This window comes from Poecilia reticulata, chromosome 14, assembly GCF_904066995.2.
Source record: "Poecilia reticulata chromosome 14, P_reticulata-male-v2, whole genome shotgun sequence".
Lineage (NCBI taxonomy): Eukaryota > Metazoa > Chordata > Actinopteri > Cyprinodontiformes > Poeciliidae > Poecilia > Poecilia reticulata.
Genome location: NC_088843.1, coordinates 6247286 through 6265343, shown reverse-complemented (window position 1 = coordinate 6265343; position 18058 = coordinate 6247286). Strand labels below are relative to the sequence as shown.

The following is an 18058-nucleotide window of genomic DNA, read 5'->3' as shown; positions in this document are numbered from 1 at the left end:
AATTTTATGTTTAAACTCTTCATTTAAAAGCAAAATATAAACAAAAACATGCAGAGTTCTGTAAACCACCTGCCTGATAGCACCACTAAGTCAGACAACAATGAACACAACACCTCAACACCCCCATCAACACATGTGGCTCTGTGTCTTTAAAAATCAACCTGTTGACAGGAAGTCAAGTGGCAGAAAGCTCCACAAGACCAAAACGAAAGTATTCATGTGGATTGCTGATGTGTATCTGGATTTTACATCCAGACAGGCAGCCAAATATTCAGCGTCAATGAAAGAAAAGGCCAGGGGAGCAATCCATGAGCTGGGGGTGGAGATGATTAATGATAAAGCTGTTTGCTTGTGTAAATCCCTTTGAGTATATCTATGCTTACTAACAAACTAACACACACACATTCACTTAAGCATTCACAAATGTGGAATTAAACCCCCCAAATCCCATATGCAGGGGGAGACACCCAGTTTCCCTAATCCAACAGATCTGTAGAATTACAACTAAATCCCACCACGCATTCATTCTGGTTTTTTTTTTTTTTGTCTGCCCCATTTTTGTGTGTGTGTGTCTCAGTTTACTTTTTACTTCTTATTTCAACATCGCAGTCTGTTTTTATTACTCTGGGTAATTTTTTGAGTACATTTTAGCACACTTTTTCTTTTAGCAGATATCACTCCAGTTACATAATTTGAAGTATGTTTTGAGACTATTTATCCATTCAGTTTTTTTTCTCCCCCCACATTGAAACCATTTGACTAACCTGGATATCCTACCTCCCCTCACTGACTATAGCAGAGTGGAAAATGCATTGTTAAATACCAGCATAGTTGTACAGCCAGATGCCTGAATTTTAAGGATTCTCCATCTTTAAATCTGATCCAGACAGATGTGGACTGTGTGCCTCTGAGCTGATGGGTTCAGCAGCAGTCTGAGAGGAGCAGTGAAGCACAGGGGAACCTGTGAGTGCTAGTTTAAAGAAAAAGATGAAGGAATGAAAATGAAAATGAAAATGAGTGAAGGTGATTACAGGGTGGCAAGGTGCTGTCGTAAAATTAATTTGGTGTCCAACACCACAAAAAGTAACTTTGTTAAATGAATTTCACGAAATGTTTAACCAATTCAACCTAATTGTTTTGAAAAGATATTTTCTGAGAATGTTGATCCAGTTGACTTTTTTTTTTATTTGTTGTGTGTGGAGTCCAGCAGAGAAATGTACGATTGATTCATTTGTCTGGGTTTTATGAAACAAAAGATTTGAACTTCTGGACTTGTGGTAGGGAAAGTTTATATGTTGGAGCGCTAATTTAAGTCTGTATCCTGATAACTTTGCTAGTTTAGCAACAGTGCTAGCATTAAATCCTGAGAGAGTTTGTGCTAATGAAGGGTGAGTCTTTACTGTGCTTGTCAGGGAAAAAAGATTTAAATATCATGTTGAATAGATCATTGTTTTACACTTTTAGACAAAATAGTTGTTATTGCTTGTTTCTATTAAGATGGAAGATAAATGAGAGGACTTCAGGAATGAAACGTTTTTGATTCTACTGCCAAGTAGAGTTAAAACATTAATAAGGTTTCTAAATGAATATGAACTTGTTTTCCTATAATATATATATTATAGAAGGATGTCTGCTGTGATGGGGGGGAGTGGGGGTACTTAACTGGAAGTCGGACCCCAAATTAAATTCTGCTTAGGGCCTCATAATACTTTGGGAGACCAGCTATGCCCACTTGGTCTGTGGAGGCTTGATGGATCCTGAATGTGGGAATATTTTTACTTCAATCAGTTTAAGTGCCGCACATCTCCGTAATTGCATTAAACCGAGTGGACAGCTGCAGCTCCCTCTCTCCTACTCTTTTTTCCCCCCTTTTCTTCCACCCTCTCTGACGCACAGCCTATATCCAGAGTGTGCGCTTCCAGCTCGCCACTGTAAACACAGAGGAAACTGATTGCTGACCCTCCTAAACTTGGTGCATTAGCGCTCATGTTACAGCCCACTCTTGTGGCTGTGAGACCCGAAATAATAAATGGGACTAGCTCACTAATATAATCGTTAAGAATTACAAAAAATGTCTAGAAAGAAAAAAAAAATCAATAGCCTATCAAATATGAACGACCGGCATCTGAAAGCGCTGCTGTACTCCTTTCCACAGCACATGCCTGCGCTGTTTTGAGCACTAAATTTGACAATGACCTTCCCAAAATAATCAGGGAGCGCTCTGCGCATGACGCCACCAGGCTGTATGCAGCTGGGACTGGAAATAAACTTTCGTCCCGTCTGTCGATATTTTTACAAATTGCCGTGGGTTCAGCAGGACTAAATGAGATTAAGCTGAGGAAAACTAACTTTATCTCAATGATCTGGCAAGACAGCAGGATTTTCCATGAATTAAGATGCTCAGATTATTAATTTCAAAAGAAAATTTTTTACAAGAAGCTCCAGTCCTCCGCGTGATTGCCGTGTAGTATAGATTCTAATTTATCTACATGTTAAGCCTGTCTGATTTTTGACGTTTGGATGTCTGACCTGCGAGTCGCCTCTCCCGGACATTCCTCCACAGCAGATCCCAAGCCTTGGACGTGGAGTCCCGCAGCTGCTCACTGATCGACCGCCGCAGCTGTAGCTTACTGACAGACTTTCGCTGTGTTGTCATTGCGGTGCAGCCGGACGCATTATTAATACTATCACGAATCCCGGACTAAAATCAGCGTTAATCAGCATAAGATTTCTCCGGTTCTCCTGTATTCCGGCTCCGGCTGGGACAGCGTGCCCCGGCTGCTCCTGCCGCAGTGACCGTCACCGCTTCACCTGGTCCAGGCTATACAGCTCCGCGCTGCGTCACCTCCCTGCACCAGCAGAAAAGGTCTCTTTGGCCCCCCAAAAAGCCAGAATCTCACCGATCCCGCATCCCTACATCCAGTCGCTTACAGAGCGAAGGTGACGCACTGTTTCAACATAACTTCTCCATGTGAGCTACAGAGCCAGATGTGAGAGGCGGATTCCCCCCCCTCCCCATGTGCAAAGACTCTCTCTCTCTCTCTCTCTCTCTCTCTCTCTCTCTCTCTCTCTCTCTCTCTCTCTCTCTCTCTCTCTAACACACGCACGCACACACACACACACACCAAACCTACATGATCTGCAGAAAAAAACCCACCCACTCACCCAAACAAGGATTCCTTTCAATCTGCTTGATACGTAGTAATAACACTCAGCCATACCACACATTACATGCACACAAGTTGCAACTGTCCTGCTTGTCGCCAGAACAAGCCAGAGTTTATGTGCTCATTCAAGCGCACATCTGACTGCACCCAGTCACTGTGGCACAACACAGATATTAGATATTCACTGGAGAATGGCCTGAAACCCTGCCATGAAAATGCAAACTGACCATTTCAATGCAGTGCCTGGTAGCAACAGTTAATTGAGGAAGTGCACTACATTTGAACAAAATCTTTTAAGTAAAAAAAAAAAAAAGTTAATGTAAACATGATACATCTGCGATCAGTGGTTGTGATGTTCTGTTCCAGCAGGACCTAATCTGGAACTATGAGGTTCCAGTCTCCTCATCATCACACTGATGAGGTGACAGGATTAATATAAATTAGTGGTGGAAATTTTGTTTGGGTTAAAAACAATGACATTTTTTTGCCACTGGACACAGAATTATTGCAGAATAATATATATCAACATACCAACTAATTATTGTCTTCATCCGGGAAGACATAGTTTCAGCAAAACAATGCCAAACATGAGTTCTGACCTGAAGTTCACACATTTTCAGAATCAGAATGCCTCATACAGATTTTGTAAAGTTCAAGAAATTGATTCATTACAATTTCCTATTTACATTTTGGTGAAAATTTCTTCCATTGACTGCACAACTTTTCCATCATAAACAGAGCATCTGCACATCAGACATAACTAACATAACTAAGACAGAGTTTCTCTTTAAACACCCATCATGTTCAGTCTGACAACCTAAAGTGAAAGTGCTTAAGCCGTTTCTTTTTCTGAGGCACTTTCACCCCCTCTGACAGGTTAAGAGTTTGGGAATTTCCTCCTAAGACCCAAGTTCTTCCCGTGTTATCCCAGGAATGCCAGACAGAGCCATCACAACGGTCCAGAACGCTCCTCAGCTGCCTTCTGCCTGACACCGTCGGATGTCCTGTTTGTGGTGTTGAGTTGCAGGTCAGCGTGGACCCTGTGAGGAGGGACCTGATTCGGCATTTCGGCCTGTTGAAACATGCTTGACATCTCTGGCAGTCAGCAAAATCTTGAGGTCATGTCGATACCAAACACCACTTTGCTTGTAGGGCCGTCTGCTAGAGGTAGGGATCTAAATTTTCACTGGAGCTATTATTTTTACCCTTGAAATAACAGTATTTTATTTTACCTCAACTCTTGACACTTGCTGACGGAAGACCAATGTGTAGTCATTGGTCTGCGATGTCCGGTGACAGTACGATAGAGCGGCCTGGTGATTTACCTTCCTACATTTTACCCTTCTGTGTCTTGGACTAGAGTCATGTCTGACTCTGATACTCAGCAGTGATGAGAGGAAAAGTGTTTTGAGACGAGAGATGTGATAAAAAATTTTTTTTAAAAAAGCTAGCAATGAAAGACGATGAGTGAGTGACCGAAGGGTGGAGGAACCGGGGAGCTCAGAGGAGACAAAAGGCAGAGTCAACTGACAAGACCACCAACACACAGGAGTTCAGGAGCAGATGGAGAGAAGCTACACAATCGATTATTAGACGATTTAGCAACACCTAGAAGCACCTAATTTCCTTTTAGCATTTCATTAGGTGTAGTAAGACTTATGTCTTTATTTGGTTTTGCAAATATTGTTGCTCCTTTTTTTAAAAAGGACACCAATTTACCTAAACATAACACATGCATTCAGTTCCTCTTTACTCTGACCACCATACAGAACTTTGTCCTTTTTTTGTTTGTGCTGTTTATCACACACCTTTCAGATCATCAAACAAACTTTACTTAATTCAGCCTCACTGGGGAGTTTTTGAGAATGAACAAGGTTTAACATCATGCCACAGCGTCTCAATCAGACATAAGTCTGGACATTCATTAGGCCATGCCAAAACCTTAGCTGCTGTTTTGTTGTTGTTGCTTTTTTAGCCATCAGTGTGCCTCAGATAATTGCTCCACTGTTTAACGTTGTGCTTGAACTTAAGATCACACATTTATGGGAGAACATTTTCTCTCAGGACCCTAAAGAGCTACAATAAAATTATTTAACTAACAGTTCCCTCATTGGTAAGAACAGCCTAGTCAAAGTCTAGATCTAAAAATTCATGTTCATTTCAGTCTGATTGTGCTTGAGCTACTTTGCAAAGTGGAATGGGCAGACATTTCACTTTAAAAAATATCACAAGACATGCAACTGTACTTAAGCAATATGTGATTCTACAATGTATCAATTAAGAGAGGCATGCAATAATTTACCTAGATTTATTAATAAAAATTCTTGTAAACCATTCATCAACTTCACAGCTAAGCTACAGGTCAGTCATAGTATCCCAGTAAAACTACACTAAAGTTTGTGGTCTGAATGTGAGAAAAAGGTAAAAAGGGACACATTTATGCAGAATTTAACAAGGAAATTTTGTTTAAATGGTTTATTACTAAAATTTCCATTATTTATGCTGTGAAATTTAGCATCACAGCTGCATATCACCGTTTTTGGCAAGGCTTCACAAAACAAGTTGCAGTGTGGGAATGAAAAAGAAACTGAACTCTTCTGTGAGAAAACTACTGGACTTCGACTAAGCCAGTCAGTTTTGTATTTCTCCTCTGTAATGATACAAAGCTTGTCCATGGGGTCAATCTTTAGTCTGGACAGGGAGAAGGAGCCCTGCAGGAAGTCCGTCTCGGCGTAGCAGCCAATCAAAACACCCATCCAACACATTCCAGTGGTCAAGAAGCCAATCAAAACAAAACGATTGACAGAGATGGGATCTGGTTTTCTGAACAAATACACAGCGAAGCATGGGCGTTCGTTGCTCTGGGAGCAATCAGATCTTGCTGCAGTTACAGGAATGAACAACTGCTGCTGTGGAGAACCCCGTTGTCTTCTTGGGACTTAAAAAGGAGGAGGAGGAGGAGGAGGAGGAGGAGGAGGAGGAGGAGGAGGAGGAGGAGGAGGAGGAGGAGGAGGAGGACAGAGTTTCTGCCCCTTTACTTCCAGGCGGGTCATTTGAGGTTAGGAAACTCGGTCATATAAGCAATGTGGTCATGCTGAGTAAAAACTATATAGCAAAAAACTGCATGCTGAGGGTCATGGAGGTGCTTAGTGATATTTTTACTGGCCTGTCTCGAGCGGCTGGAGAATCTCACAAACACAGCAGTTACATGTCCACATTCAGTGACCAGAACATTAGTCTTGAAAAACTTTTTCTGGAATGCTGTATTTGGTTTCTGCCAAACACGTCCTCTGTTTAGTGTCAAAATAATTCAATTTTAGACTCACCTGTCCTAAGAACATTACTTCAAGACTCGTGGTCTTTTTATATGTTCTCTCTGAAAAAAACATTTCTTTGTTTCCTCATACAGGTAAGGTAAGGAAAGGTAAGTTTGAGTAGCCTCTTTTTGATTGTTCAGTCGTGTATTTTTAACAGTTTTCAGAGCCTGCTATTTCTTGTGATGGTTTTTTAGGGTTTTTGAAAATGTTTTTTTAGCATTCTACCCTCTGCTTTCACGGTGAACTTCTTTGGGTGGCCAGACGTGGGCTTGTTGGCAGCTGTTTTAAATGTAGACTATTTTTGATATATTAAACTCGCTGATGTAAACTTATGCTGCGACCTCTGTGGACTGACTTCCTAGACTCATGAGCTGCTACAGATTAAGGCGTCTGGCTGCTCCTTTAATCTTACCATAGGGTTGTTTCATCAAAAATCAGGAGAACACCAGATTAATTCATAAAAACAGCATTTATTTAAATCAAATTTAAAAAGGTATTTTTTACTGGTTTTGTTTTAACATTTTCTCATGACAGTATTTTCTAGATGCTCTCCTTTACAGTGACAGAATAGCCGCAAGAAGTCAATATCTGCTTCTGCACACAGAAGCTGGGTTAGTGAGTTCAACACTAATCAATGATTTAACAGATCATGTGACTAAAGGCTGTGACAAATGCTTCTGCTTCACCTCCCCCTTTCTCACTGAAAATGTCCTTAAATCACCATGCCTTCTCTGCTAACATGTACGCTCTTCGGCTCATTTTTTTCTTTTCTCCATCCAGCCACTTTCTGTCTGCTCCTCATATTCTATTTTTAGCAGCCCTCAGAGATTCAGGCCAAGCAGCTCAGAGCATGCAACATTAAGACTGAAACATGCATCATGCCTACATGGTGGCATGTCTTAAAAAATATCATCTTGAATTCTGCAAATGCAAAAATAAAATCCCACAGAAAACCATCCTTAATCAATAAAAGAAATATGGATGTGGAAAGTACAAATATCAACTATTCATGATTGCAAAGGGAAATGAAAATTACATGGTTTTCAATATTAAAAGTGAGACAAGTATCTCTATGCAGCTTCTTTAATCCAACCTAGTTTCCATAAAAATATTTATCAAAACCATTAAATTCACACATGTGGCCTTTATGGAAGAGTTTCGAGAACTTTTTTGCATACATGCCGATGTCACCTCAATCACACCATCCCCATAGTGAAACATGGTAGTGGCAGCATCTTGCAGTGGGAATGTTTTGGAATTTGTTTGTTTTTAACCAAGTAAAGACACTTTCCAAGTGTTCTGTTTCTCCAAAAGTAGGTGGAAAAGCAGATTTTTCCACCTATTTTAAGATCATGTACTATAAACATGTAACTAAATACATCTAGTATGTGGATGACATGAAAAAATGAAGTAGGCTATGAATGCTTTTAAGAGATGAAAGTTGCACACTGCAATTCACAAAAACAATCTTTCATTCAACAAATTCAGAGAGGAATAAGGCAAACTAAGTCAAAATGTGAGACATGGATGAGGAATCACTTAAAAGCTTAAAGAGATTAATGTTCTCCAATTTTGAAAAGAAATCATTAATTTAGGTTTTCCAACCCAAAAGTTGAGTTAAGCTCTGACTTCCCTAATGCCATCAAAGAAAGTTGACAGAGCAAAACCCACAGAATCTGTACGCCGGAGTGAATCAACAGTGTCAGCATGTGTGTGTCAATATTTCTGCACTGGGCAGTGAGGAATGTATTTGTGGTTCCTACAGAGAAGTTGGCCGAGGTAAAAATGGGTCAAGTGCAAATTTAGTCCAATCCACAAACTGACTGGCTACCCAGTCAGCGAAAGTCCTTCTGTCAATATTTCCAACAACAGAAGAAAGCTGTTGCTGTGAACTTGCTGGTGTCTTTTGAAGTTTGTCTTCCTGCATGACGCAATTGTGCTTGAGTTTAAAGTCACAAAATGATGATCAGATATTTTCCCTCTGGATTATCTGGTGGAGAGAAGAATTTCTGGTTCCATTAATTACTGAAAGTCATCTGAGACCTAAAGCAGCAAAGCAGCTCCAGACCATCCCACTACGGTCATCGTGTTTTTCTTTTGATCTCATGTTCTTTTTCTGAAATGATGTTAGTTTTTCTTCATATATAAAAGATCACACACAACAGTTCAACTTTTGTCTTGTAAAATGCACATAATGCCAAAACTGTTTAGGAATATCCAATCACTGCAAGCAGTGCTTTAGATGTTGCTTTGAGTCCTTATGTGACCTCCTAGATGAGTTGTTAGTGCACTCTGGAGTAACTTTGGTAGGTCAGCCTACTTTAGTAATCCTGAGACAATTCACCATAGAGCCATGGTTTTTGTTCTTTTTTTGTACAATTACTGTAGTCCTAAAGGATTAAAAAATACCTTTCCAAACACATAAATGTTGGGTCTGTTTTTTCCTGACCTGTTCTTACATTTATTTAGTCTGGGTTTTGACATGTTGTTTTGTAAGATTTTGTAGCCTGCTCCTTATTGTCTGACAGGTTCTGTTTGGGTGAATCCCTAATTCTAGAGGTATGTAGTAACCAGTTTGTGCATTGCTAGTATAAGTTAGTTGCTGCTGGTTAATTAATAGTGTAGTAAGTGTGCAATTACTATTTACACAAAACTACATTTGCTTGGATTGTTATTTTTTTCAACTAATGGAATCATCATCTAAAAACTATGTTTTCCACTTACTTTGTTACCACTGTCTAAAGTTAAAATCTGTTATGATGATCGGAAACATTTAAATTTGCCAAAAAACAATAACAACAAAAAACAGACAGAAGGGCGACCGTCCTTTTAAACGTAAAAAGGCTGACATGTCCAGAAACACAGTGCATTTCACTGCAGAGTGCACACTATGGTATGGAGAGAGGTGGGAAAAGAAGAGCAAACAATGGCTAATGGGTGTAAAGGAAACCCTGCAGGTCAAGGGAGTGGAGATTACATGTGGATAGGAGTGCCTTATTGCTGAGCGACTCATTTTTTATGGACTTGTTAGCTGGACATGGTGAAGTTTTTTAATAGCTTCTTAACCAGGATGATTCTCAGCAACTAACACTCATCGAGCTGAAAATAACTTAATTACCTTTCAATCCTCAGGTGAAAAAAACTATTATTTTAGCAACCTAAAACACTCCTAAAATGCAACAATGGTTTGCATTATTATATCCAATGTATGCATAATGTTGCATGCATTGGATCCAAATTTGCATTGGTTTCAAATTTAGATACATTTTTACATTTGAAGGTGGATGTAAAATTTACTGGTTAAGGGTTCCAGACCCTCAAGAAAACATCCATTTTCTTAACAAGTCAAAATATCAACTTGTTGTTCAGGCTTATAAAAAAAAGGCTACATTTACATTTCAAGACTAATGAACAGCAAAAGGTTCAAATTAACCTAAAAGCCTGGTTTATTTGGGATTTAAAATGACTGATGAATGTACTTGAAGTGATCAGACAGTTGGAGATAAATATTCATGTTTTACAGTCATGCCTAAAAATAACGCCTTTATAATTTACTTACTCATAATTTAATTTAAAACTCATTCTGTGAGTAATTCAATTTAATCCAGATTACCACAAAATTTTGTGCTTCAAGTGCATCCATCCATCCATCCATCCATTTTCTTGCACCCTTTTTCCCTCAGTGGGGTCGGGAGGGGTGCTGGTGCCCATCTCCAGCCAACGTTTCGGGCGAGAGGCGGGGTCACCCTGGACAGGTCGCCAGTCTGTCGCAGGGCAACACAGAGACACACAGGACACACAACCATGCACACACACACTCACACCTAGGGGCAATTTGGAGAGGCCAATTAACCTGACAGTCAGGAAACCGGAGTACCTGGAGAAAACCCACGCACGCACAGGGAGAACATGCTAACTCCATGCAGAAAGACCCCAGGCTGGGAATCGAACCCAGAACCTTCTTGCTGCAAGGCAACAGCTCTACCAACTGCGCCACTGTGCAGCCGCTTCAAGTGCAATACACAAACAATCAAGTTTGGATAATTTAAGCTGCATGTGACTGACTCTGTGAGGGTTGCTGGTTGACGAAATGAAATAAAATTCTGCTTAGAGCCCAATTCAGTCTTAGTCAGGCTCTGCTCACAACACTAACGAAAGCTGCTGGTGTAGACAATCTCCCGATGCCAATCTAAAACACAGTTTGCAGGTCATCGTTGCACATAAATGGTATTTAAAAGGAAAAGAGGCAGCTACTGTTTTTGCTTTTCTCATGAGAGTCCAGATCTAAGTTATTTTAGTCTATCTAAGACTCCTGGGGGAATCCTGAGGCGTTCCCAGGCCAGCCAGGAAACATAGTCCCTCCAGCTTGTCCTGGGTCTTCCTCTGGGTCTCCTCCTGGTGGTACATCCCCAGAACACCTCATCATCATCATCATCATCATTATCATCATCAACATCATCATCATCATCATCATCATCATCATATCAGATGTTGAGAAATTATTTTCTTTCAATTTTAACAATTTATTCCAATTAATGTTTTGATGTATTTCTAAATCACAATAGGTCCAATTCATATGTAGGTATTTACTGTAGAAATAATATTAAAATGGATGCTTCAGAAAAATGTAACGTGAAGAGTAAAGTTACAAAATAAAAGCAATTTAAATGTACTGTATGGGTTATCAATTGGATCTATTCAAAGTTGCCCATATGCTTTAAACCCAACATGGATTTACAAAAAAATATAAAAGATTGAGGCCCGTACGTGTAAAATGACTGCAAACATGGAAATAAAAAATATTGTTGTGGTGCTAAAATGATCAGAGGAAACAGCAGAGGGCAGAAAGGCTGCAGAGAAATGAAAAGGCAGACATGAAGGAAGGAAGTTCAAGCCCTCGAGTTTTACAGCATTTCGCTCACAAAGAATCAATCAATATATCTACACAGCTTGCAACCTATGCATAAACCACAGACATAACATTTTGAGTTAATTATATGTTATTCGCAGAGGCATCTTCTTTCTGGTAGAAAATATCCTGTGCCCACAATACAAGGGACAGATGTGCTTTGGGCACAGATTCCAAGCATAATGTGATAAGGATGAATATTGATTTAATCTTGTTAAAGGAGCAAATGAAATTAAGTAGTAGTGCCAATGCCCCTTGACCATTTTCCTCAATTCCCCTACAAGAATGTGTCAAACGTTTACAGCACCTGCAGAGCAACAGAGTCTTTCCAGCCTGCAGAATAAAAACATATTCCAGACATGCAAGCAGCAGCATAAAAACACTGACTGATCATACTCTCAGATTACTCAAAGCCCCTTTGAGCACTTTCCAATAATGTGAAAATTCTGATGGATTACACTGTATGTTTTTTTATAATCCTGGAAAATGTGGAGAATGTGTGTCAGTGTGTGTTTTTTCAGACCAAGGTCAGATGAAGCTTATCAGTTGCTCTAAAATAGCTTCAGTTTTCTGAGATATTTTTTATAAAACAGGCACAGGATGACGTATTCTAGATTTCTGAATGCCTGAACAATTATACAATATACATATCTGGTGATCCCAAACACTAAGAATTCATTTATCTAGACCACAACATTAGAAATAAAGTAAATAAATACTGCAATTGGTAAAAATGATGAAGTATTCTCACCTCAAACTATTTATTGAACATAATTTAACTTAATGTGCACACTGCACACATGGCTACTTTAAAAAGTCACTATTTTAACACCAATGAGATATTTTATGCTATACATATTTAATAATGTATTGCAAAAGTGTTCATACTCCATGAACGTTTTAGCATTATAACCAAAAACCTCAACATATTTGTAGGGTCATTCTGCTGCAGGAAGTTAAAACATCCACTCCAGAAGCAGCCTCTTCCAGTTTTCCATCCAGTAAAGCATTTTATTTACTTCTAATTACTTATTACTAATTGGATTATTTAACTGAATGAAATAAATTGTGTGAAACACTGAAAGAGATACCATATTGGTTGTTGTACTTTCTTGTCGTACTGCATCTAATGGTCATTAAAACACAAGTCATGGAAATTTATAACATTTCAAGCAAAACTTTCCATTAATGAAGCCAGAGAATAACTAATATATGTTTCGTCCACATAATCAGCTGCGAACTCTGTAAAATATAAGAGCTAAATTATCAAAAAGTAATGTCAAAACACAAAGAATGAATGCTAGGATTAGCCTAGCAAACTAAGCTGCATATAATCATCATCATCAAGAGCAAGATGCAAGTTCATTCAATAGTGGCAGGGATGGGACAAAGAATCAATTTTTTTCTTATGAATAATGTTTGTTTTTTGTTTGTTTTTTTTATCAAAAACTGTGTTTTATAGAATCTGTGAACAGTGTAAACTCAGTCCAGTTTTCACATTTCCACATATGGAAGTTCTCACTCAAGTCCAATACTTGGGTGGTCAAACAGCAGACAGGTAATGCTAAAAACTTTAGTGTAGTGCATATATGCTGCAACACCAACTTTAGCACCATGACAGTAACCGCTCGCTAGTGTCGATATTCCCAGGGCGCTTATTGTTTGCTACTGCTTCACTGCATCTTTTTTCAAGACTAACAATTTAAGTGTTAACCCTGCAAGAAGTTTGCAGACACACCAGACTGTGCAAAGCAGGAAATAATCCCTTTTCAAACTTCAAAATAAGAGTCAGGTATAAATTTAAGAGTTTCAAGCTCTCCTCCATATCTGGTTAGATAATTGTCACTGATACTGACTTAACTGGGGCAAGTCGCATGCTCCCAGCAACTGAACAGCACTCGATAATCTTCTCTCAGATGAGAAATATTTTACTGTTTTTTGCGTGTCATAAGACATCGCCCCACCTCTAGTCAATATTCGCCATTGCTAAATGCCTATTCTACCAGAAATAAAACAAATCATAATTATGACATCCCTCCTTATTTATAATGTTTATACAGTAGCCCAAACTTCAGCCAGCAATAGTCAGGGTCACAACTTTCTGCCACAATCATCAGCTAAAAGGCTCCGGTGCTGAATCAAACTGAAACGTGAAACTTTAGTACATTCTTTAAACAGTTTTTTTACAGTGTGGTAAGGTTACACTGTCTTGCTGGGTGAGGCCACTGCCTTCAGGGAGAGCCATCACCATGGAGGCATGTGCTTCATCAGCAGTAATGCTGAGGTGGGTGGTACGCGCAACAGCTATGGCCAACATGAAGGCCACCCAAAGTCCTGCAGAAGATGAAAGCATTGATTTTGTTCAGTTGTTCTTATCAGTGGTTTTAGTGTCGTGTCTAACTGGCTTGTGGTAATGAAGCACAATGAACAGCAAGGTGTCACCACAATGCTGAGGCAGCACCGTCACTGAACTTCCTGCTTAGAACATCAGAATAAGAAGTCTTCACCAACTGAGTCAACATAATCATCATTTTAGCTTTTCTGCAATAGTATAATAAAGTATTAGTATTAGGGCTACATGTATAATTTTCTTTTCCATTGACATTTTTGGATCTCCCTTTGGTGGTTGCTTAATTTGATACAATAGTTTTTAGCATGTTGGTTTTTTTGGGGGCAGAGGGATTTTGCCCCCCTAAACATTAGTCTTGTACAGAAATTACGCAGTATGAGGCCCTACTGGCTGCAGAGATATGATAGACTAAAATACATTTGATTTGTCCATGACTTTCAAATAAATCTGAAATAATAACATATATGATCACATTTGTTTTATTTAATCAACATTTATTCCTACTGTAGCGCTAAAATGGCCACACAGACTGATTATTAAAGATGCTCCTAATAATGACTTTTACACATAGATTTGAGTAGAAATCTACTAGGTGTTACTAGATTAACACCTAGTAAGTTTAATTCCAAAATGTGTTTGAAATGAATTGTTCCTTGGGATATAGAAGGTTATATTATGTATAATAATAGAACAAGGTTCTTTTATTAAACAAAAGGTCCCTCTTGAAAATGAGATCTGGATCTCAACAGGGTTTACCTGGTTAAATAAAGGAAATGAAATTTTTAAAAAGAGCTTATTATATTATACAATAAAACTGTGTTCTATTACATAATAGTAGAATAGAATTTTATTATTATACAATAAAATAATAGAACTTTATTCTAATAATATAATAAACAATATAATAAAGTTCTACTATTATAGATAAAACCTCAAATGACTTGTAACAAAGTGAGATCAAGCTGGGCACGTTTTGATTATAGGTTCATAAGGTTAAAAAATATATATCTTTCCTCAATGATCAACTATAACAAGACACTGCTGACACAATAATCATAATCTCATAGTTAAATGCATTTACCCAGAAGACCTCTACCGATGCAGCAAATTGATTTTCCAGAAAAATCAGATGGGAGCTCAGCTACTCATGTTCTCGGGGGCTTGAGGGCAGAAATGGCATGAGCCACATACCATGACACCACAAATGTCCTCCCAGACATGGCTACAGATATCTAATAAAGCTGTCAAAGTAAATAAACACATCAAAGATGCGTGCTGGGGCTAATTTCAATAATCCGCAGTCAGCCACCCAGCAGAGGTCACAGTGTGAACGCCAGTAGTTCTATTAAATTCCCTGGAGGAATTCCCTGTTTATCCGACGCAGAGCAGAGTGAATGTCAGCTATGTGAGGCGAGATACGACCGTATCATATCCCCGCCGCTCAGCAACAAAGAACCAGACCACACAGGCCGACAGCACACTGATTGATTAGGAAGGATTTCTGTCAGAGCACCGAAGTGTTTCCTGGCATCAGAGGACAAATAAACACTTGAAGAGAAAAAACAAATCTAAAGTCTGAAAGTTCGAATGGCTGGTATAATCCCCACTTCTCCTTCAGCATCGCTGTGTTTGTATGAAGTGTTAGTCTTACAACTACACAAACACACAACACGTTCACCCTGCCCAGCCTGTCCAGCGTCACCACTGGCCTGGCCAAAGCCTCCTGGGCCTCATTACCCAGGATGAAGCTCTCCCAGTATGAAGAGGACCCAACACAACTACACGCACACTCAGAAAAACACAGCAAAGTAAACAAACCTTAAACGCAGCGAATGTGACCGAAATCAACGCCCTGGGATCCACTTAGCTACAGCAGCCATGACATCTGTTTGTGCCAATCAAAGGGGAACACGTTCCGAAGATAAGAGGTACAGATGAGGTTAGGGCTCATTCATCATTTTTGAGAACCTGGCATCAGTTTCAGTGAATATCAGTCCCTGAATTGAAACAAGAACATTCAAGTTCAATATAAATCATTCAATTTTTACTTCCAGGTTTGTAACATGACAAGATTATAGTGTAATGCCAGGCAAATTTGTGCAAAACCCTTGAATTTTTGACAGTTTTTCACATTACAGCTACAAATTTTACTGGGATTTTATGTTATAAACTAATACAGAGCAATCCATAATTGTGAAATGGAAAGAAGAAGATACATGGCTTTCAATATTTTTTAAGAAATTAAAAAAAAACTAGGTTGTGAAGTTGTGACCCAAACTTTGAGGAAGTCATTGAGTGCTATTCTGGTTATTCTAAATTAGCGGTTCTCAACGTGGGCGTTCAGAGGACGGCAGGGGGCGCTGGTGGACATTTTTATAAAAGGGTGGCGCTGGGATGCCTATGGGATGCATTTGGTCGAAGGTAAACTTTACACCTTAAATGCACAACAATGCCAGTTTAGACTTTGAGCAACTTCGTAAAACTGTATTGTGTAACATTAAATCATGCTTGTCTGCAACAGTATCTATGGCAGCTCTTCTTCTTCTTCTATTCAGTGTTTGTTAGCTTCTGTTAGCTTCTTGGTGCAGCTCCGTTCTCCTGCTATTGGTCGCTAAAATCACGATACCCTCACTGTGTATCCCTCTGAAAAATGAACCCATTTAAATAAAGAAATCCCTCCATGGGTGATACCTCGATAGACAGCGTTCATTTTGTTAACACGGTGCTGTAAGTGGCAGTGGCGCAAAAAGTGGGTATGCAGGGTATGCAACGCATAGGGGCGCAGCACCAGAGGGGGCGCCAAAACCCCGTCTGGAGGGGGCGGCGCGCCGATGATGTTTTCCTATACACTTCTGCGCGCCTTACGCTCCTTCACCTCGCGCACATAACGAGGTAAATGTAGCGAGTTTTACCCTTCACGTATCGTCGCCTCGGGGGGGGGGGGCTGAGTGAGCGTCGCTCCTTCACCCTGACGTTCCTTCCCTCGGTCGGGGGGAGGGGGGGCGCCGATCTATGTTTTTGCATCCACCTAAATAATGTGTAGTTGCGCCACTGGTAAGTGGTCCGGTATGAAACGGGGGTGATAGAACAACACAGCACTTTAAAATTTCAATAATCAGAATACAGAAATTGTTTCCGTTGTTTTAAAAGGTTTATGTCAGTTTGCATTTTCCCCATCGATACGCTTCCCGACCGCCCTGCACCTTAGGGAGTTAAAAAAAAAGACTCGCACATTGCACAAAACTCTGAAATAGGAGAAGCGGGACATAAAACGGAGCGACGAACTAGATGTGAATTATGACATAAAAACAGAGAATCCGACGCTGAACAGTGAAAAAAATCAACACATGATGTGAAACACATGACGATTAGGCTGCGCAGCAGGTGATGAGATTACTGATGGTCAATAAACGATAAAATAAATGTAGCAACAGGAAAGAAACTAAAGTGGACATTGCAATAAACCAAGAGAGGATAAAACAAATCAAATGAAACTAAATGGAAATGAATGAAGAACAAAATGCAAGAATAAACTAAGAACTAAAGTAAAAACAGAGGAATAAACTGGTATGGCAAGACCTTTTGAGCAATAATTAATACAGAGGACTGAATGGCAAGAATAAACAGACACTATTTCCACATAAAAGGTAAAATAATGTTGAAATGTCATGGGTTTGTTGAAACCACATCTAGTACTGAGAGAATAAATATATCTTACAGACCATAACAGTAAGTAACATCACTTATTTATGTTTTTAATTAGATTTGATATATTTATTTCTGGGGCTGCACAGTGGCGCAGTTGGTAAGACTGTTACCTTGCAGCAAGAAGGCTCTGGGTTCGATTCCCGGCCCCGGTCTTTCTGCATGGAGTTTGCATGTTCTCCCTGTGCATGCGTGGGTTTTCTCCAGGTACTCCGGTTTCCTCCCACAGTCCAAAAACATGACTGTCGGGTTAATTGGTCTCTCCAAATTGCCCCTAGGTGTGAGTGTGTGTGTGTGTGTGTGTGTGCATGGTTGTGTGTCCTGTGTGTCTCTGTGTTGCCCTGCGACAGACTGGCGACCTGTTCGTCCAGGTGACCCCGCCTCTCGCCCGGCACGCTAGCTGGAGAGGAACCAACACCCCTCCCAACCCCACCAAGGGACAAGGGTGTAAGAAAATGGATGGATGGATGGATATTTATTTCTTCAATATTAATTTTCATGTCAGTGTTAATGTCATGAGGCTGATGACTCCATGACACTTTCAATTTGCCCCGGCTGGGGCAGTTTGCTCATCAGGCCACAGCAAACGAAATATATATGATGGAGAGAA

The 18058-nt window shown here is 39.8% G+C and overlaps 1 protein-coding gene across 2 annotated transcripts in view; it reads right to left on the bottom strand.

Moving 5' to 3' along the window:
* stard13a (StAR related lipid transfer domain containing 13a) overlaps window positions 1-18058 on the bottom strand; it is a 66463-nt gene that overhangs the window by 30869 nt on the left and 17536 nt on the right. Inside the window, exon 1 of one of the 2 annotated variants that reach the window (XM_081615384.1) lies at window positions 2530-3034. The exons of the other annotated variant lie outside the window; for it this stretch is intronic. Coding sequence (XP_081471510.1) covers window positions 2530-2656 — 127 coding nt within the window. The 5' untranslated portion in view covers window positions 2657-3034. Of the gene's footprint in view, window positions 1-2529; window positions 3035-18058 lie in introns of those variants that run through there. 2 annotated transcript variants of the gene reach the window in all.